The sequence below is a fragment of the Eleutherodactylus coqui genome, chromosome 2 (genome assembly GCF_035609145.1).
Source record: "Eleutherodactylus coqui strain aEleCoq1 chromosome 2, aEleCoq1.hap1, whole genome shotgun sequence".
Lineage (NCBI taxonomy): Eukaryota > Metazoa > Chordata > Amphibia > Anura > Eleutherodactylidae > Eleutherodactylus > Eleutherodactylus coqui.
The window spans coordinates 345756655-345781487 of record NC_089838.1 but is presented as its reverse complement, the minus strand read 5'-3'; the positions used below and the strand labels follow the sequence as shown (position 1 = coordinate 345781487).

The following is a 24833-nucleotide window of genomic DNA, read 5'->3' as shown; positions in this document are numbered from 1 at the left end:
TCCACCATGTATATATATATGTATGTACCCCATTATACTACTAGTACTACATGTCCTGTACACCCACCATGTATTATATAAACATGTACCCCATTATACTACTGTACTACATGTCCTGTACACCCCACCATGTATATATATATAACATGTACCCATTATACTACTGCACTACATGTCCTGTACACCCACCATGTATTATATATAACATGTACCCCATTATACTACTGTACTACATGTCCTGTACACCCCACCATGTATATATATATAACATGTACCCCATTATACTACTGCACTACATGTCCTGTACACCCCACCATGTATATATATAACATGTACCCATTATACTACTGCACTACATGTCCTGTACACCACCATGTATATATATAACATGTACCCCATTATACTACTGTACTACATGTCCTGTACACCCCACCATGTATATATAACATGTACCCCATTATACTACTGTACTACATGTCCTGTACACCCCACCATGTATATATAACATGTACCCCATTATACTACTGCACTACATGTCCTGTACACCCCACCATGTATATATATACCATGTACCCCATTATACTACTGTACTACATGTCCTGTACACCCCACCATGTTTATATATAACATGTACCCCATTATACTACTGTACTACATGTCCTGTACACCCCACCATGTATATATAACATGTACCACCATTATACTACTGCACTACATGTCTGTACACCCCACCACTGTAATATATATACATGTACCCCATTATACTACTGTACTACATGTCCTGTACACCCCACCATGTATATATATATAACATGTACCCCATTATACTACTGCACTACATGTCCTGTACACCCCACCATGTACATATATATATATGTACCCCATTATACTACTGTACTACATGTCCTGTACACCCCACCATGTATATACTATAACATGTACCCCATTATACTACTGTACTACATGTCCTGTACACCCCACCATGTATATATATATAACATGTACCCCATTATACTACTGCACTACATGTCCTGTACACCCCACCATGATATATAACATGTACCCCCCATTATACTACTGCACTACATGTCCTGTACACCCACCATGTTATATATATAACATGTACCCCATTATACTACTGCACTACATGTCCTGTACACCCACCATGTATATATATAACATGTACCCCATTATACTACTGTACTACATGTCCTGTACACCCACCATGTATATTATAACATGTACCCCATTATACTACTGCACTACATGTCCTGTACACCCCACCATGTATATATAACATGTACCCCATTATACTACTGCACTACATGTCCTGTACACCCCACCATGTATATATAACATGTACCCCATTATACTACTGTACTACATGTCCTGTACACCCACCATGTATATATATAACATGTACCCATTATACTACTGTACTACATGTCCTGTACACCCCACCATGTATATATATATAACATGTACCCCATTATACTACTGTACTACATGTCCTGTACACCCACCATGTATATATAACATGTACCCCATTATACTACTGCACTACATGTCCTGTACACGCCACCATGTATATATATAACATGTACCCCATTATACTACTGCACTACATGTCCTGTACACCCCACCATGTATATATATAATATGTACCCCATTATACTACTGCACTACATGTCCTGTACACCCCACCATGTATATATAACATGTACCCCATTATACTACTGTACTACATGTCCTGTACACCCCACCATGTATATATATAACATGTACCCCATTATACTACTGTACTACATGTCCTGTACACCCACCATGTATATATATAACATGTACCCCATTATACTACTGCACTACATGTCCTGTACACCCACCATGTATATATATAACATGTACCCCATTATACTACTGCCTACATGTCCTGTACACCCACCATGTATAATATATATAACATGTACCCCATTATACTACTGTACTACATGTCCTGTACACCCACCATGTATATATAACATGTACCCCATTATACTACTGCACTACATGTCCTGTACACCCACCATGTATATATAACATGTACCCCATTATACTACTGTACTACATGTCCTGTACACCCCACCATGTATATATATAAGATGTACCCCATTATACTACTGCACTACATGTCCTGTACACCCACCATGTATATATATATACATGTACCCCATTATACTACTGCACTACATGTCCTGTACACCCACCATGTATATATAACATGTACCCCATTATACTACTGTACTACATGTCCTGTACACCCCACCATGTATATATATAACATGTACCCCATTATACTACTGCACTACATGTCCTGTACACCCCACCATGTATATATATAACATGTACCCCATTATACTACTGTACTACATGTCCTGTACACCCCACCATGTATATATAATAACATGTACCCATTATACTACTGTACTACATGTCCTGTACACCCCACCATGTATATAATATATATAACATGTACCCCATTATACTACTGCACTACATGTCCTGTACACCCACCATGTATATATAACATGTACCCCATTATACTACTGTACTACATGTCCTGTACACCCCACCATGTATATATATATAACATGTACCCCATTATACTACTGCACTACATGTCCTGTACACCCCACCATGTATATATAACATGTACCCCATTATACTACTGCACTACATGTCCTGTACACCCCACCATGTATATATATAACATGTACCCCATTATACTACTGTACTACATGTCCTGTACACCCACCATGTATATATATAACATGTACCCCATTATACTACTGCACTACATGTCCTGTACACCCCACCATGTATATATATATAACATGTACCCCATTATACTACTGTACTACATGTCCTGTACACCCCACCATGTATATATAACATGTACCCCATTATACTACTGCACTACATGTCCTGTACACGCCACCATGTATATATAACATGTACCCATTATACTACTGCACTACATGTCCTGTACACCCCACCATGTATATATATAATATGTACCCCATTATACTACTGCACTACATGTCCTGTACACCCACCATGTATATATATAAACATGTACCCATTATACTACTGTACTACATGTCCTGTACACCCACCATGTATATATATATAACATGTACCCATTATACTACTGTACTACATGTCCTGTACACCACATGTATATATATAACATGTACCCCATTATACTACTGCACTACATGTCCTGTACACCCACCATGTATATATATATATATATGTACCCCATTATACTACTGTACTACATGTCCTGTACACCCCACCATGTATATATATATAACATGTACCCCATTATACTACTGCACTACATGTCCTGTACACCCACCATGTATATATAACATGTACCCCATTATACTACTGCACTACATGTCCTGTACACCCACCATGTATATATATAACATGTAACCCCATTATACTACTGCACTACATGTCCTGTACACCCACCATGTATATATATATATATGTACCCCATTATACTACTGCACTACATGTCCTGTACACCCCACCATGTATATATATATATATGTACCCCATTATACTACTGTACTACATGTCCTGTACACCCACCATGTATATATAACATGTACCCAATTATACTACTGTACTACATGTCCTGTACACCCACCATGTATATATAACATGTACCCCATTATACTACTGCACTACATGTCCTGTACACCCCACCATGTATATATATAACATGTACCCCATTATACTACTGTACTACATGTCCTGTACACCCACCATGTATATATATATAACATGTACCCCATTATACTACTGTACTACATGTCCTGTACACCCCACCATGTATATAATATAACATGTACCCCATTATACTACTGCACTACATGTCCTGTACACCCACCATGTATATATATATAACATGTACCCCATTATACTACTGTACTACATGTCCTGTACACCCCACCATGTATATATATATAACATGTACCCCATTATACTACTGCACTACATGTCCTGTACACCCACCATGTATATATAACATGTACCCCATTATACTACTGCACTACATGTCCTGTACACCCCACCATGTATATATAACATGTACCCCATTATACTACTGCACTACATGTCCTGTACACCCCACCATGTATATATATAACATGTACCCATTATACTACTGCACTACATGTCCTGTACACCCACCATGTATATATAACATGTACCCCATTATACTACTGCACTACATGTCCTGTACACCACCATGTATATATAACATGTACCCCATTATACTACTGCACTACATGTCCTGTACACCCACCATGTATATATATAACATGTACCCCATTATACTACTGCACTACATGTCCTGTACACCCCACCATGTATATATATACATGTACCCCATTATACTACTGTACTACATGTCCTGTACACCCACCATGTATATAATAACATGTACCCCATTATACTACTGTACTACATGTCCTGTACACCCACCATGTATATATATAACATGTACCCCATTATACTACTGCACTACATGTCCTGTACACCCACCATGTATATATAACATGTACCCCATTATACTACTGCACTACATGTCCTGTACACCCCACCATGTATATATATAATGTACCCCATTATACTACTGCACTACATGTCCTGTACACCCCACCATGCATATATAACATGTACCCATTATACTACTGTACTACATGTCCTGTACACCCCACCATGCATATATAACATGTACCCCATTATACTACTGTACTACATGTCCTGTACACCCAGCCATGTATATATATATACATGTACCCCATTATACTACTGCACTACATGTCCTGTACACCCCACCATGTATATATAACATGTACCCCATTATACTACTGCACTACATGTCCTGTACACCCACCATGTATATATAACATGTACCCCATTATACTACTGCACTACATGTCCTGTACACCCACCATGTATATATATATGTACCCCATTATACTACTGCACTACATGTCCTGTACACCCCACCATGCATATATAACATGTACCCCATTATACTACTGTACTACATGTCCTGTACACCCCACCATGCATATATAACATGTACCCCATTATACTACTGTACTACATGTCCTGTACACCCACCATGTATATATATATAACATGTACCCCATTATACTACTGCACTACATGTCCTGTACACCCACCATGTATATATAACATGTACCCCATTATACTACTGCACTACATGTCCTGTACACCCACCATGTATATAATAACATGTACCCCATTATACTACTGTACTACATGTCCTGTACACCCCACCATGTATATATATATAACATGTACCCCATTATACTACTGTACTACATGTCCTGTACACCCACCATGTATATATATAACATGTACCCCATTATACTACTGCACTACATGTCCTGTACACCCCACCATGTATATATAACATGTACCCCATTATACTACTGCACTACATGTCCTGTACACCCACCATGTATATATAACATGTACCCCATTATACTACTGCACTACATGTCCTGTACACCCACCATGTATATATAACATGTACCCCATTATACTACTGCACTACATGTCCTGTACACCCACCATGCATATATAACATGTACCCCATTATACTACTGTACTACATGTCCTGTACACCACCATGTATATATATATAACATGTACCCCATTATACTACTGTACTACATGTCCTGTACAACCCACCATGTATATATATAACATGTACCCCATTATACTACTGCACTACATGTCCTGTACACCCCACCATGCATATATAACATGTACCCCATTTATACTACTGTACTACATGTCCTGTACACCCACCATGTATATATATATAACATGTACCCCATTATACTACTGTACTACATGTCCTGTACACCCCACCATGTATATATATAACATGTACCCCATTATACTACTGTACTACATGTCCTGTACACCCACCATGTATATATAACATGTACCCCATTATACTACTGCACTACATGTCCTGTACACCCCACCATGTATATATATAACATGTACCCCATTATACTACTGCACTACATGTCCTGTACACCCCACCATGTATATATATAACATGTACCCCATTATACTACTGTACTACATGTCCTGTACACCCCACCATGTATATATATAACATGTACCCCATTATACTACTGCACTACATGTCCTGTACACCCCACCATGCATATATATATAACATGTACCCCATTATACTACTGTACTACATGTCCTGTACACCCACCATGTATATATATAACATGTACCCCATTATACTACTGTACTACATGTCCTGTACACCCACCATGTATATATATAACATGTACCCCATTATACTACTGTACTACATGTCCTGTACACCCCACCATGTATATATAACATGTACCCCATTATACTACTGCACTACATGTCCTGTACACCCCACCATGTATATATATAACATGTACCCCATTATACTACTGCACTACATGTCCTGTACACCCACCATGTATATATATACCATGTACCCCATTATACTACTGCACTACATGTCCTGTACACCCACCATGTATATATATAACATGTACCCCATTATACTACTGCACTACATGTCCTGTACACCCACCATGTATATATATACCATGTACCCCATTATACTACTGCACTACATGTCCTGTACACCCACCATGTATATATATAACATGTACCCCATTATACTACTGTACTACATGTCCTGTACACCCACCATGTATATATAACATGTACCCCATTATACTACTGCACTACATGTCCTGTACACCCACCATGTATATATATAACATGTACCCCATTATACTACTGCACTACATGTCCTGTACACCCCACCATGTATATATATAACATGTACCCCATTATACTACTGTACTACATGTCCTGTACACCCCACCATGTATATATAACATGTACCCCATTATACTACTGTACTACATGTCCTGTACACCCACCATGTATATATATAACATGTACCCCATTATACTACTGTACTACATGTCCTGTACACCCCACCATGTATATATAACATGTACCCCATTATACTACTGTACTACATGTCCTGTACACCCCACCATGTATATATATAACATGTACCCCATTATACTACTGCACTACATGTCCTGTACACCCCACCATGTATATATATAAAATGTACCCCATTATACTACTGTACTACATGTCCTGTACACCCCACCATGTATATATATATAACATGTACCCCATTATACTACTGTACTACATGTCCTGTACACCCACCATGTATATATATATATATATGTACCCCATTATACTACTGTACTACATGTCCTGTACACCCACCATGTATATATATAACATGTACCCCATTATACTACTGCACTACATGTCCTGTACACCCACCATGTATATATATATATAACATGTACCCCATTATACTACTGTACTACATGTCCTGTACACCCCACCATGTATATATATATAACATGTACCCCATTATACTACTGTACTACATGTCCTGTACACCCCACCATGTATATATATAACATGTACCCCATTATACTACTGTACTACATGTCCTGTACACCCCACCATGTATATATATAACATGTACCCCATTATACTACTGCACTACATGTCCTGTACACCCACCATGTATATATATATATTATATGTACCCCATTATACTACTGTACTACATGTCCTGTACACCCACCATGTATATATATATATAACATGTACCCCATTATACTACTGCACTACATGTCCTGTACACCCCACCATGTATATATATAACATGTACCCCATTATACTACTGTACTACATGTCCTGTACACCCCACCATGTATATATAACATGTACCCCATTATACTACTGTACTACATGTCCTGTACACCCCACCATGTATATATATAACATGTACCCCATTATACTACTGCACTACATGTCCTGTACACCCACCATGTATATATATAACATGTACCCCATTATACTACTGTACTACATGTCCTGTACACCCCACCATGTATATATATAACATGTACCCCATTATACTACTGCACTACATGTCCTGTACACCCACCATGTATATATATATATAACATGTACCCCATTATACTACTGTACTACATGTCCTGTACACCCACCATGTATATATATAACATGTACCCCATTATACTACTGCACTACATGTCCTGTACACCCCACCATGTATATATATATATATGTACCCCATTATACTACTGCACTACATGTCCTGTACACCCACCATGTATATATAACATGTACCCCATTATACTACTGTACTACATGTCCTGTACACCCCACCATGTATATATATAACATGTACCCCATTATACTACTGTACTACATGTCCTGTACACCCACCATGTATATATAACATGTACCCCATTATACTACTGTACTACATGTCCTGTACACCCCACCATGTATATATATAACATGTACCCCATTATACTACTGTACTACATGTCCTGTACACCCACCATGTATATATATAACATGTACCCCATTATACTACTGCACTACATGTCCTGTACACCCCACCATGTATATATATAACATGTACCCCATTATACTACTGCACTACATGTCCTGTACACCCACCATGTATATATATATAACATGTACCCCATTATACTACTGCACTACATGTCCTGTACACCCCACCATGTATATATAACATGTACCCCATTATACTACTGCACTACATGTCCTGTACACCCCACCATGTATATATATAACATGTACCCCATTATACTACAGCACTACATGTCCTGTACACCCCACCATGTATATATATAACATGTACCCCATTATACTACTGTACTACATGTCCTGTACACCCCACCATGTATATATAACATGTACCCCATTATACTACTGCACTACATGTCCTGTACACCCACCATGTATATATTTAACATGTACCCCATTATACTACTGTACTACATGTCCTGTACACCCCACCATGTATATATATATATATAACATGTACCCCATTATACTACTGCACTACATGTCCTGTACACCCACCATGTATATATATAACATGTACCCCATTATACTACTGTACTACATGTCCTGTACACCCCACCATGTATATATAACATGTACCCCATTATACTACTGTACTACATGTCCTGTACACCCACCATGTATATATATATAACATGTACCCCATTATACTACTGTACTACATGTCCTGTACACCCCACCATGTATATATATATAACATGTACCCCATTATACTACTGCACTACATGTCCTGTACACCCCACCATGTATATATAACATGTACCCCATTATACTACTGTACTACATGTCCTGTACACCCACCATGTATATATAACATGTACCCCATTATACTACTGTACTACATGTCCTGTACACCCCACCATGTATATATATAACATGTACCCCATTATACTACTGCACTACATGTCCTGTACACCCCACCATGTATATATATAACATGTACCCCATTATACTACTGCACTACATGTCCTGTACACCCACCATGTATATATAACATGTACCCCATTATACTACTGCACTACATGTCCTGTACACCCACCATGTATATATATATAACATGTACCCCATTATACTACTGTACTACATGTCCTGTACACCCCACCATGTATATATATATAACATGTACCCCATTATACTACTGCACTACATGTCCTGTACACCCCACCATGTATATATATATAACATGTACCCCATTATACTACTGTACTACATGTCCTGTACACCCACCATGTATATATATATAACATGTACCCCATTATACTACTGCACTACATGTCCTGTACACCCACCATGTATATATATATATGTACCCCATTATACTACTGTACTACATGTCCTGTACACCCCACCATGTATATATATATAACATGTACCCCATTATACTACTGTACTACATGTCCTGTACACCCACCATGTATATATAACATGTACCCCATTATACTACTGCACTACATGTCCTGTACACCCCACCATGTATATATATAACATGTACCCCATTATACTACTGCACTACATGTCCTGTACACCCACCATGTATATATAACATGTACCCCATTATACTACTGCACTACATGTCCTGTACACCCCACCATGTATATATAACATGTACCCCATTATACTACTGCACTACATGTCCTGTACACCCACCATGTATATATATATAACATGTACCCCATTATACTACTGTACTACATGTCCTGTACACCCCACCATGTATATATAACATGTACCCCATTATACTACTGCACTACATGTCCTGTACACCCACTATGTATATATATATAACATGTACCCCATTATACTACTGTACTACATGTCCTGTACACCCACCATGTATATATATATAACATGTACCCCATTATACTACTGTACTACATGTCCTGTACACCCCACCATGTATATATAACATGTACCCCATTATACTACTGTACTACATGTCCTGTACACCCCACCATGTATATATATAACATGTACCCCATTATACTACTGTACTACATGTCCTGTACACCCACCATTTATATATATAACATGTACCCCATTATACTACTGTACTACATGTCCTGTACACCCCACCATGTGTATATATAACATGTACCCCATTATACTACTGTACTACATGTCCTGTACACCCCACCATGTATATATATATACCATGTACCCCATTATACTACTGTACTACATGTCCTGTACACCCCACCATGTATATATAACATGTACCCCATTATACTACTGCACTACATGTCCTGTACACCCACCATGTATATATATATATGTACCCCATTATACTACTGCACTACATGTCCTGTACACCCCACCATGTATATATATATGTACCCCATTATACTACTGCACTACATGTCCTGTACACCCACCATGTATATATATAACATGTACCCCATTATACTACTGTACTACATGTCCTGTACACCCCACCATGTATATATATATAACATGTACCCCATTATACTACTGTACTACATGTCCTGTACACCCCACCATGTATATATAACATGTACCCCATTATACTACTGCACTACATGTCCTGTACACCCACCATGTATATATATATATGTACCCCATTATACTACTGCACTACATGTCCTGTACACCCCACCATGTATATATATATGTACCCCATTATACTACTGCACTACATGTCCTGTACACCCACCATGTATATATATAACATGTACCCCATTATACTACTGTACTACATGTCCTGTACACCCCACCATGTATATATATATAACATGTACCCCATTATACTACTGTACTACATGTCCTGTACACCCACCATGTATATATAACATGTACCCCATTATACTACTGCACTACATGTCCTGTACACCCCACCATGTATATATATAACATGTACCCCATTATACTACTGCACTACATGTCCTGTACACCCCACCATGTGTATATAACATGTACTCCATTATACTACTGCACTACATGTCCTGTACACTGCACCTCGTCATGCATGTATGACATGTAGCATCCCGTCATGTATGTATGACATGTAGCCCCTCGTCATGTATGTATGATATGCAGCACCCCACCATGTATGTATGATATGTAGCACCCCATCATGTATGTATGATATGTAGCCCCTCGTCATGTATGTATGATATGTAGCACCCCATCATGTATGTATGATATGTAGCCCCTCGTCATGTATGTATGATATGTAGCCCCTCGTCATGTATGTATGATATATAGCCCCTCGTCATGTATGTATGATATGTAGCACCCCACCATGTATGTATGATATGTAGCCCCTCGTCATGTATGTATGATATGTAGCCCCTTTCATGTATGTATGATATGTAGCCCCTCGTCATGTATGTATGATATGTAGCACCCCACCATGTATGTATGATATGTAGCCCCTTGTCATGTATGTATGATATGTAGCACCCCACCATGTATGTATGATATGTAGCCCCTTGTCATGTATGTATGATATGTAGCCCCTTGTCATGTATGTATGATATATAGCCCCTCGTCATGTATGTATGACATGTAGCACCCCACCATGTATGTATGATATATAGCCCCTCGTCATGTATGTATGACATGTAGCACCCCACCATGTATGATATGTAGCCCCTCGTCATGTATGTATGATATGTAGCACCCCACCATGTATGTATGATATGCAGCACCCCACCATGTATGTATGATATGTAGCACCCCACCATGTATGTATGATATGTAGCACCCCACCATGTATGTATGATATGTAGCCCCTTGTCATGTATGTATGATATGTAGCCCCTCGTCATGTATGTATGACATGTAGCACCCCACCATGTATGTATGATATATAGCCCCTCGTCATGTATGTATGACATGTAGCACCCCACCATGTATGTATGATATGTAGCCCCTCGTCATGTATGTATGATATGTAGCACCCCACCATGTATGTATGATATGCAGCACCCCACCATGTATGTATGATATGTAGCCCCTCGTCATGTATGTATGATATGTAGCACTCCACCATGTATGTATGATATGTAGCCCCTCGTCATGTATGTATGATATGTAGCACCCCACCATGTATGTATGATATGTAGCACTCCACCATGTATGTATGATATGTAGCACTCCACCATGTATGTATGATATGTAGCCCCTCGTCATGTATGTATGATATGTAGCACCCCACCATGTATGTATGATATGTAGCCCCTCGTCATGTATGTATGATATGTAGCACTCCACCATGCATGTATGATATGTAGCCCCTTGTCATGTATGTTCTCACCCACCTTCTGCGGGGCGTTAATGACCCCGATGTTGTATCCGAACTGGAATGAGCCCAGAATGGCGCTGAGGACGGACAGGACCAGAGTCTTGGTGATGGCGGAGCGGACGACCTGCTGTGAGAGAGGCAGAGGTCGTCAGGTGGCGCCATCCTCTAGTGCCCGCTCCTTCTCCTCTCCCCCATCATATTTACCCCATCGATGGGCTGGAATCCTCCGGAGGGCATCGCTGTCCCGTCGCTGGGTGCAGGAGAGCCAGAGAAATCCTTCAGTGACCTTGTAGGCGGGGGAGGAGGGCGAGGAGGGTGACGGCACGAAACTATAGTAGGGTGAGAGACCCCGAGGGAGGGCGAGTGCCAGCAGGCATGACAGGGGCAGTGACCTCACCCGGGAACCCACATGACTGGGGGAAGTGTGACGGCTGGGAGCGGGGGGCAACAGGGCGTCTGAGGGGAGATCAGTGGGGGCAACAGGGCGTCTGAGGGGAGATCAGCGGGGGCAACAGGGCGTCTGAGGGGAGATCAGCGGGGGCAACAGGGCGACTGAGGGGAGATCAGCGGGGGCAACAGAGCGACTGAGGGGAGATCAGCGGGGGCAACAGGGCGTCTGAGGGGAGATCAGCGGGCGCAACAGGGCGTCTGAGGGGAGATCAGCGTCAGCAAGAGATACATTGGAGGTGTGCTGAGTACATAGAGGGGGCCGCAGGCTCAGGGGGCCGCATGAATGTCACTGGCAGCAGCTGTCTGCACTTCCTGGCCTTTGGCTGCAACTAAAATACCGCAGTAACCAGACACCCCAGAGGGGGCAGCGAAGGAGCGGGCGACTGACTGGTGGGCACTAATACCTCACCCGTCACATGTCCAGCTGCAGGACATTAACCCCCGCATTACCAGGGAGCAGCAGCCGTCATTAGAGTGTAAGCTCCTGGGACTAGTGAGTGGGGCATTAACCCCGACATTACCAGGGAGCAGCAGCCATCATTAGAGTGTAAGCTCCTGGGACTAGTGAGGGGGACATTAACCCCCGCATTACCAGGGAGCAGCAGCCGTCATTAGAGTGTAAGCTCCTGGGACTAGTGAGTGGGGCATTAACCCCGACATTACCAGGGAGCAGCAGGTGTCATTAGAGTGTAAGCTCCGGGGACTAGTGAGGGGAACATTAACGCCGACATTACCAGGGAGCAGCCGTCATTAGAGTGTAAGCTCCGGGGACTAGTGAGGGGGACATTAACCCCGACATTACCAGGGAGCAGCAGCCATCATTAGAGTGTAAGCTCCGGGGACTAGTGAGGTGGACATTAACCCCCGCATTACCAGGGAGCAGCAGCCGTCATTAGAGTGTAAGCTCCGGGGACTAGTGAGGGGGACATTAACCCCCGCATTACCAGGGAGCAGCAGCCGTCATTAGAGTGTAAGCTCCGGGGACTAGTGAGTGGGGCATTAACCCCGACATTACCAGGGAGCAGCAGGTGTCATTAGAGTGTAAGCTCCGGGGACTAGTGAGGGGGACATTAACCCCGACATTACCAGGGAGCAGCCGTCATTAGAGTGTAAGCTCCGGGGACTAGTGAGTGGAACATTAACCCCGACATTACCAGGGAGCAGCCGTCATTAGAGTGTAAGCTCCGGGGACTAGTGAGTGGAACATTAACCCCGACATTACCAGGGAGCAGCCGTCATTAGAGTGTAAGCTCCGGGGACTAGTGAGGTGGACATTAACCCCCGCATTACCAGGGAGCAGCAGGTGTCATTAGAGTGTAAGCTCCGGGGACTAGTGAGGGGGACATTAACCCCGACATTACCAGGGAGCAGCAGCCGTCATTAGAGTGTAAGCTCCGGGGACTAGTGAGTGGGGCATTAACCCCGACATTACCAGGGAGCAGCCATCATTAGAGTGTAAGCTCCGGGGACTAGTGAGTGGAACATTAACCCCGACATTACCAGGGAGCAGCCGTCATTAGAGTGTAAGCTCCGGGGACTAGTGAGGTGGACATTAACCCCCGCATTACCAGGGAGCAGCAGCCGTCATTAGAGTGTAAGCTCCGGGGACTAGTGAGGGGGACATTAACCCCCGCATTACCAGGGAGCAGCAGCCGTCATTAGAGTGTAAGCTCCGGGGACTAGTGAGTGGGGCATTAACCCCGACATTACCAGGGAGCAGCAGGTGTCATTAGAGTGTAAGCTCCTGGGACTAGTGAGGGGGACATTAACCCCGACATTACCAGGGAGCAGCAGCCGTCATTAGAGTGTAAGCTCCGGGGACTAGTGAGGGGGGCATTAACCCCGACATTACCAGGGAGCAGCCGTCATTAGAGTGTAAGCTCCTGGGTCTAGTGAGGGGGGCATTAACCCCGACATTACCAAGGAGCAGCCATCATTAGAGTGTAAGCTCCTGGGACTAGTGAGTGGGGCATTAACCCCGACATTACCAGGGAGCAGCAGTCATTAGAGTGTAAGCTTCGGGGACTAGTGAGTGGGACATTAACCCCGACATTACCAGGGAGCAGCCATCATTAAAGTGTAAGCTCCTGGGACTAGTGAGTGGGGCATTAACCCCGACATTACCAGGGAGCAGCAGCCGACATTAGAGTGTAAGCTCCGGGGACTAGTGAGTGGGACATTAACCCCGACATTACCAGGGAGCAGCAGGTGTCATTAAAGTGTAAGCTCCGGGGACTAGTGAGGGGGACATTAACCCCGACATTACCAAGGAGCAGCAGCCAGCACTAGAGTGTAAGCTCCGGGGACTAGTGAGGGGGACATTAACCCGAACATTACCAGGGAGCAGCAGCCATCATTAGAGTGTAAGCTCCGGGGACTAGTGAGTGGGGCATTAACCCCGACATTACCAGGGAGCAGCAGCCGTCATTAGAGTGTAAGCTCCGGGGACTAGTGAGGGGGACATTAACCCCGACATTACCAGGGACCAGCAGCCGTCATTAGAGTGTAAGCTCCGGGGACTAGTGAGTGGGACATTAACCCCGACATTACCAGGGAGCAGCTGTCATTAGAGTGTAAGCTCCTGGGACTAGTGAGTGGGGCATTACCCCAACATTACCAGGGAGCAGCAGGTGTCATTAGAGTGTAAGCTCCGGGGACTAGTGAGTGGGACATTAACCCCGACATTACCAGGGAGCAGCCGTCATTAGAGTGTAAGCTCCGGGGACTAGTGAGTGGGGCATTAACCCCGACATTACCAGGGAGCAGCAGGTGTCATTAGAGTGTAAGCTCCGGGGACTAGTGAGGGGGACATTAACCCCGACATTACCAGGGAGCAGCAGGTGTCATTAGAGTGTAAGCTCCGGGGACTAGTGAGTGGGACATTAACCCCAACATTACCAGGGAGCAGCCGTCATTAGAGTGTAAGCTCCTGGGACTAGTGAGGGGGGCATTAACCTCGACATTACCAGGGAGCAGCAGCCGTCATTAGAGTGTAAGCTCCGGGGACTAGTGAGGGGGACATTAACCCCGACATTACCAGGGAGCAGCCGTCATTAGAGTGTAAGCTCCGGGGACTAGTGAGGGGGACATTAACCCTGACATTACCAGGGAGCAGCCATCATTAGAGTGTAAGCTCCAGGGACTAGTGAGTGGGACATTAACCCCGACATTACCAGGGAGCAGCAGGCGTCATTAGAGTGTAAGCTCCGGGGACTAGTGAGTGGGGACATTAACCCCGACATTACCAGGGAGCAGCAGCTGTCATTAGAGTGTAAGCTCCGGGGACTAGTGAGTGGGACATTAACCTTGACATTACCAAGGAGCAGCCATCATTAGAGTGTAAGCTCCTGGGACTAGTGAGTGGGGCATTAACCCCGACATTACCAGGGAGCAGCAGTCATTAGAGTGTAAGCTTCGGGGACTAGTGAGTGGGACATTAACCCCGACATTACCAGGGAGCAGCCATCATTAGAGTGTAAGCTCCTGGGACTAATGAGTGGGGCATTAACCCCGACATTACCAGGGAGCAGCAGCCGACATTAGAGTGTAAGCTCCGGGGACTAGTGAGTGGGACATTAACCCCGACATTACCAGGGAGCAGCAGGTGTCATTAGAGTGTAAGCTCCTGGGACTAGTGAGGGGGACATTAACCCCGACATTACCAGGGAGCAGCAGCTGTCATTAGAGTGTAAGCTCCGGGGACTAGTGAGTGGGACATTAACCCCGACATTACCAGGGAGCAGCAGCCGACATTAGAGTGTAAGCTCCTGGGACTAGTGAGTGGGGCATTAACCCCGACATTACCAGGGAGCAGCAGCTGTCATTAGAGTGTAAGCTCCGGGGACTAGTGAGTGGGACATTAACCCCGACATTACCAGGGAGCAGCAGCCGACATTAGAGTGTAAGCTCCTGGGACTAGTGAGTGGGGCATTAACCCCGACATTACCAGGGAGCAGCAGCCATCATTAGAGTGTAAGCTCCGGGGACTAGTGAGGGGGACATTAACCCCGACATTACCAGGGAGCAGCAGCCATCATTAGAGTGTAAGCTCCGGGGACTAGTGAGTGGGGCATTAACCCCGACATTACCAGGGAGCAGCAGCCGTCATTAGAGTGTAAGCTCCGGGGACTAGTGAGGGGGACATTAACCCCGACATTACCAGGGACCAGCAGCCGTCATTAGAGTGTAAGCTCCGGGGACTAGTGAGGGGGACATTAACCCCGACATTACCAGGGAGCAGCCATCATTAGAGTGTAAGCTCCTGGGACTAGTGAGTGGGGCATTAACCCCGACATTACAAGGGAGCAGCAGGTGTCATTAGAGTGTAAGCTCCGGGGACTAGTGAGTGGGACATTAACCCCGACATTACCAGGGAGCAGCAGGCGTCATTAGAGTGTAAGCTCCTGGGACTAGTGAGTGGGGACATTAACCCCGACATTACCAGGGAGCAGCAGCTGTCATTAGAGTGTAAGCTCCGGGGACTAGTGAGTGGGACATTAACCCCGACATTACCAGGGAGCAGCAGGTGTCATTAGAGTGTAAGCTCCGGGGACTAGTGAGGGGGGCATTAACCCCGACATTACCAGGGAGCAGCAGCCGTCATTAGAGTGTAAGCTCCTGGGACTAGTGAGTGGGGACATTAACCCCGACATTACCAGGGAGCAGCAGCCGACATTAGAGTGTAAGCTCCTGGGACTAGTGAATGGGGACATTAACCCCGACATTACCAGGGAGCAGCCATCATTAGAGTGTAAGCTCCTGGGACTAGTGAATGGGGCATTAACCCCGACATTACCAGGGAGCAGCAGCCGTCATTAGAGTGTAAGCTCCTGGGACTAGTGAGTGGGGACATTAACCCCGACATTACCAGGGAGCAGCAGCCGACATTAGAGTGTAAGCTCCTGGGACTAGTGAATGGGGACATTAACCCCGACATTACCAGGGAGCAGCCATCATTAGAGTGTAAGCTCCTGGGACTAGTGAGTGGGGACATTAACCCCGACATTACCAGGGAGCAGCAGCCGACATTAGAGTGTAAGCTCCTGGGACTAGTGAATGGGGACATTAACCCCGACATTACCAGGGAGCAGCCATCATTAGAGTGTAAGCTCCTGGGACTAGTGAGTGGGGACATTAACCCCGACATTACCAGGGAGCAGCAGCCGACATTAGAGTGTAAGCTCCTGGGACTAGTGAATGGGACATTAACCCCGACATTACCAGGGAGCAGCAGGTGTCATTAGAGTGTAAGCTCCGGGGACTAGTGAGTGGGACATTAACCCCGACATTACCAGGGAGCAGCCGTCATTAGAGTGTAAGCTCCGGGGACTAGTGAGTGGGACATTAACCCCAACATTACCAGGGAGCAGCAGGTGTCATTAGAGTGTAAGCTCCGGGGACTAGTGAGTGGGACATTAACCCCGACATTACCAGGGAGCAGCTGTCATTAGAGTGTAAGCTCCTGGGACTAGTGAGTGGGGCATTACCCCGACATTACCAGGTAGCAGCAGGTGTCATTAGAGTGTAAGCTCCTGGGACTAGTGAGGGGGACATTAACCCCGACATTACCAGGGAGCAGCAGGTGTCATTAGAGTGTAAGCTCCGGGGACTAGTGAGGGGGACATTAACCCCAACATTACCAGGGAGCAGCCATCATTAGAGTGTAAGCTCCGGGGACTAGTGAGTGGGGCATTAACCCCGACCTTACCAGGGAGCAGCAGGTGTCATTAGAGTGTAAGCTCCTGGGACTAGTGAGGGGGACATTAACCCTGACATTACCAGGGAGCAGCAGGTGTCATTAGAGTGTAAGCTCCTGGGACTAGTGAGTGGGGCATTAACCCCGACATTACCAGGGAGCAGCCGTCATTAGAGTGTAAGCTCCGGGGACTAGTGAGTGGGACATTAACCCCGACATTACCAGGGAGCAGCAGCCGACATTAGAGTGTAAGCTCCTGGGACTAGTGAGTGGGGCATTAACCCCGACATTACCAGGGAGCAGCCGTCATTAGAGTGTAAGCTCCGGGGACTAGTGAGGGGGTCATTAACCCCGACATTACCAGGGAGCAGCAGGTGTCATTAGAGTGTAAGCTCCGGGGACTAGTGAGTGGGACATTAACCCCGACATTACCAGGGAGCAGCAGCCGTCATTAGAGTGTAAGCTCCGGGGACTAGTGAGGGGGACATTAACCCCGACATTACCAGGGAGCAGCAGGTGTCATTAGAGTGTAAGCTCCGGGGACTAGTGAGGGGGACATTAACCCCGACATTACCAGGGAGCAGCAGCCATCATTAGAGTGTAAGCTCCGGGGACTAGTGAGGGGGACATTAACCCCGACATTACAGGGGAGCAGCCGTCATTAGAGTGTAAGTTCCTCGGACTAGTGAGTGGGGCATTAACCCCGACATTACCAGGGAGCAGCAGGTGTCATTAGAGTGTAAGCTCCGGGGACTAGTGAGGGGGACATTAACCCCGACATTACCAGGGAGCAGCAGCCTTCATTAGAGTGTAAGCTCCGGGGACTAGTGAGGGGGACATTAACCCCGACATTACAGGGGAGCAGCCGTCATTAGAGTGTAAGTTCCTCGGACTAGTGAGTGGGGCATTAACCCCGACATTACCAGGGAGCAGCCATCATTAGAGTGTAAGCTCTTGGGACTAGTGAGTGGGACATTAACCCCGACATTACCAGGGAGCAGCATGTGTCATTAGAGTGTAAGCTCCGGGGACTAGTGAGGGGGACATTAACCCCGACATTACCAGGGAGCAGAAGTCATTAGAGTGCAAGCTCCTGGGACTATTGAGGGGGACATTAACCCCGACATTACCAGGGAGCAGCAGGTGTCATTAGAGTGTAAGCTCCGGGGACTAGTGAGGTGGACATTAACCCCGACATTACCAGGGAGCAGAAGTCATTAGAGTGTAAGCTCCTGGGACTAGTGAGTGGGACATTAACCCCGACATTACCAGGGAGCAGCCGTCATTAGAGTGTAAGCTCCAGGGACTAGTGAAGGGGACATTAACCCCGACATTACCAGGGAGCAGCAGATGTCATTAGAGTGTAAGCTCCGGGGACTAGTGAGTGGGGCATTAACCCCGACATTACCAGGGAGCAGCAGGTGTCATTAGAGTGTAAGCTCCTGGGACTAGTGAGGGGGACATTAACCCCGACATTACCAGGGAGCAGCAGGTGTCATTAGAGTGTAAGCTCCTGGGACTAGTGAGTGGAACATTAACCCCGACATTACCAGGGAGCAGCCGTCATTAGAGTGTAAGCTCCGGGGACTAGTGAGGGGGGCATTAACCCCGACATTACCAGGGAGCAGTAGCCGTCATTAGAGTGTAAGCTCCTGGGACTAGTGAGTGGAACATTAACCCCGACATTACCAGGGAGCAGCCGTCATTAGAGTGTAAGCTCCTGGGACAAGTGAGTGGGGCATTAACCCCGACATTACCAGGGAGCAGCAGATGTCATTAGAGTGTAAGCTCCGGGGACTAGTGAGGGGGACATTAACCCCAAAATTACCAGGGAGCAGCAGGTGTCATTAGAGTGTTAGCTCCTGGGACTAGTGAGTGGGGCATTAACCCCGACATTACCAGGGAGCAGCAGCCGTCATTAGAGTGTAAGCTCCGGGGACTAGTGAGTGGGACATTAACCCCGACATTACCAGGGAGCAGCAGGTGTCATTAGAGTGTAAGCTCCGGGGACTAGTGAGGGGGACATTAACCCCGACATTACCAGGGAGCAGCAGGTGTCATTAGAGTGTAAGCTCCGGGGACTAGTGAGTGGGGCATTAACCCCGACATTACCAGGGAGCAGCAGATGTCATTAGAGTGTAAGCTCCTGGGACTAGTGAGGGGGGCATTAACCCCGACATTACCAGGGAGCAGCAGCCATCATTAGAGTGTAAGCTCCTGGGACAAGTGAGTGGGACATTAACCCCGACATTACCAGGGAGCAGCAGGTGTCATTAGAGTGTAAGCTCCGGGGACTAGTGAGTGGGGCATTAACCCCGACATTACCAGGGAGCAGCAGCCGTCATTAGAGTGTAAGCTCCGGGGACTAGTGAGTGGGACATTAACCCCGACATTACCAGGGAGCAGCAGGTGTCATTAGAGTGTAAGCTCCGGGGACTAGTGAGGGGGACATTAACCCCGACATTACCAGGGAGCAGCAGGTGTCATTAGAGTGTAAGCTCCGGGGACTAGTGAGTGGGGCATTAACCCCGACATTACCAGGGAGCAGCAGATGTCATTAGAGTGTAAGCTCCTGGGACTAGTGAGGGGGGCATTAACCCCGACATTACCAGGGAGCAGCAGCCATCATTAGAGTGTAAGCTCCTGGGACAAGTGAGTGGGACATTAACCCCGACATTACCAGGGAGCAGCAGCCGTCATTAGAGTGTAAGCTCCTGGGACTAGTGAGTGGAACATTAACCCCGACATTACCAGGGAGCAGCCGTCATTAGAGTGTAAGCTCCGGGGACTAGTGAGTGGGACATTAACCCCGACATTACCAGGGAGCAGCAGGTGTCATTAGAGTGTAAGCTCCGGGGACTAGTGAGGGGGACATTAACCCCGACATTACCAGGGAGCAGCAGGTGTCATTAGAGTGTAAGCTCCTGGGACTAGTGAGGGGGACATTAACCCCGACATTACCAGGGAGCAGCCGTCATTAGAGTGTAAGCTCCTGGGACTAGTGAGGGGGACATTAACCCCGACATTACCAGGGAGAAGCCATCATTAGAGTGTAAGCTCCGGGGACTAGTGAGGGGGACATTAACCCCGACATTACCAGGGAGCAGCAGCCATCATTAGAGTGTAAGCTCCTGGGACTAGTGAGGGGGACATTAACCCCGACATTACCAGGGAGCAGCAGGTGTCATTAGAGTGTAAGCTCCGGGGACTAGTGAGTGGGACATTAACCCCGACATTACCAGGGAGCAGCAGCCAGCACTAGAGTGTAAGCTCCGGGGACTAGTGAGGGGGGCATTAACCCCGACATTACCAGGGAGCAGCAGGTGTCATTAGAGTGTAAGCTCCGAGGACTAGTGAGGGGGGCATTAACCCCCGACATTACCAGGGAGCAGCAGCCGACATTAGAGTGTAAGCTCCGGGGACTAGTGAGTGGGACATTAACCCCGACATTACCAGGCAGCAGCCGTCATTAGAGTGTAAGCTCCTGGGACTAGTGAGTGGGGCATTAACCCCGACATTACCATGGAGCAGCAGGTGTCATTAGAGTGTAAGCTCCGGGGACTAGTGAGTGGGACATTAACCCCGACATTACCAGGGAGCAGCAGCCGTCATTAGAGTGTAAGCTCCGGGGACTAGTGAGGGGGACATTAACCCCGACATTACCAGGGAGCAGCAGCTGTCATTAGAGTGTAAGCTCCGGGGACTAGTGAGTGGGGCATTAACCCCGACATTACCAGGGAGCAGCAGCCGTCATTAGAGTGTAAGCTCCGGGGACTAGTGAGGGGGACATTAACCCCGACATTACCAGGGAGCAGCCGTCATTAGAGTGTAAGCTCCGGGGACTAGTGAGTGGGACATTAACCCCGACATTACCAGGGAGCAGCAGGTGTCATTAGAGTGTAAGCTCCGGGGACTAGTGAGTGGGACATTAACCCCGACATTACCAGGGAGCAGCTGTCATTAGAGTGTAAGCTCCTGGGACTAGTGAGTGGGGCATTACCCCGACATTACCAGGTAGCAGCAGGTGTCATTAGAGTGTAAGCTCCGGGGACTAGTGAGTGGGACATTAACCCCGACATTACCAGGGAGCAGCCGTCATTAGAGTGTAAGCTCCGGGGACTAGTGAGTGGGGCATTAACCCCGACATTACCAGGGAGCAGCAGGTGTCATTAGAGTGTAAGCTCCGGGGACTAGTGAGTGGGACATTAACCCCAACATTACCAGGGAGCAGCCGTCATTAGAGTGTAAGCTCCGGGGACTAGTGAGGGGGACATTAACCCCGACATTACCAGGGAGCAGCCATCATTAGAGTGTAAGCTCCTGGGACTAGTGAGTGAGACATTAACCCCGACATTACCAGGGAGCAGCAGGTGTCATTAGAGTGTAAGCTCCTGGGACTAGTAAGGGGGACATTAACCCCGACATTACCAGGGAGCAGCAGGTGTCATTAGAGTGTAAGCTCCGGGGACTAGTGAGTGGGACATTAACCCCAACATTACCAGGGAGCAGCCATCATTAGAGTGTAAGCTCCGGGGACTAGTGAGTGGGGCATTAACCCCGACCTTACCAGGGAGCAGCAGGTGTCATTAGAGTGTAAGCTCCTGGGACTAGTGAGGGGGACATTAACCCTGACATTACCAGGGAGCAGCAGGTGTCATTAGAGTGTAAGCTCCTGGGACTAGTGAGCGGGACATTAACCCCGACATTACCAGGGAGCAGCCGTCATTAGAGTGTAAGCTCCGGGGACTAGTGAGTGGGACATTAACCCCGACATTACCAGGGAGCAGCAGCCGTCATTAGAGTGTAAGCTCCTGGGACTAGTGAGTGGGGCATTAACCCCGACATTACCAGGGAGCAGCCGTCATTAGAGTGTAAGCTCCGGGGACTAGTGAGGGGGTCATTAACCCCGACATTACCAGGGAGCAGCAGGTGTCATTAGAGTGTAAGCTCCGGGGACTAGTGAGGGGGACATTAACCCCGACATTACCAAGGAGCAGCAGGTGTCATTAGAGTGTAAGCTCCGGGGACTAGTGAGTGGGACATTAACCCCGACATTACCAGGGAGCAGCAGCCGTCATTAGAGTGTAAGCTCCGGGGACTAGTGAGGGGGACATTAACCCCGACATTACCAGGGAGCAGCAGCCATCATTAGAGTGTAAGCTCCGGGGACTAGTGAGGGGGACATTAACCCCGACATTACAGGGGAGCAGCCGTCATTAGAGTGTAAGTTCCTCGGACTAGTGAGTGGGGCATTAACCCCGACATTACCAGGGAGCAGCCATCATTAGAGTGTAAGCTCCAGGGACTAGTGAGTGGGGCATTAACCCCGACATTACCAGGGAGCAGCAGGTGTCATTAGAGTGTAAGCTCCGGGGACTAGTGAGGGGGACATTAACCCCGACATTACCAGGGAGCAGCAGCCATCATTAGAGTGTAAGCTCCGGGGACTAGTGAGGGGGACATTAACCCCGACATTACAGGGGAGCAGCCGTCATTAGAGTGTAAGTTCCTCGGACTAGTGAGTGGGGCATTAACCCCGACATTACCAGGGAGCAGCCATCATTAGAGTGTAAGCTCCAGGGACTAGTGAGTGGGGCATTAACCCCGACATTACCAGGGAGCAGCAGCCGTCATTAGAGTGTAAGCTCCGGGGACTAGTGAGGGGGACATTAACCCCGACATTACCAGGGAGCAGCAGGTGTCATTAGAGTGTAAGCTCCGGGGACTAGTGAGGGGGACATTAACCCCGACATTACCAGGGAGCAGCAGCCATCATTAGAGTGTAAGCTCCGGGGA

At 46.2% G+C, this 24833-nt stretch overlaps 1 protein-coding gene across 2 annotated transcripts in view; it reads right to left on the bottom strand.

The window, feature by feature from the left end:
• SLC2A4 (solute carrier family 2 member 4) overlaps window positions 1-13630 on the bottom strand; it is a 180152-nt gene extending 166522 nt beyond the window's left edge. For both annotated transcript variants that reach the window (XM_066593967.1, XM_066593968.1), the window contains exons 1-2: window positions 13097-13630; window positions 12909-13019 (exon numbers count right to left, since the gene is read on the bottom strand). In XM_066593967.1, coding sequence (XP_066450064.1) covers window positions 12909-13019; window positions 13097-13129 — 144 coding nt within the window. In that variant the 5' untranslated portion in view covers window positions 13130-13630. The remainder of the gene's footprint in view (window positions 1-12908; window positions 13020-13096) is intronic.
• Window positions 13631-24833: the final 11203 nt, after the last annotated feature.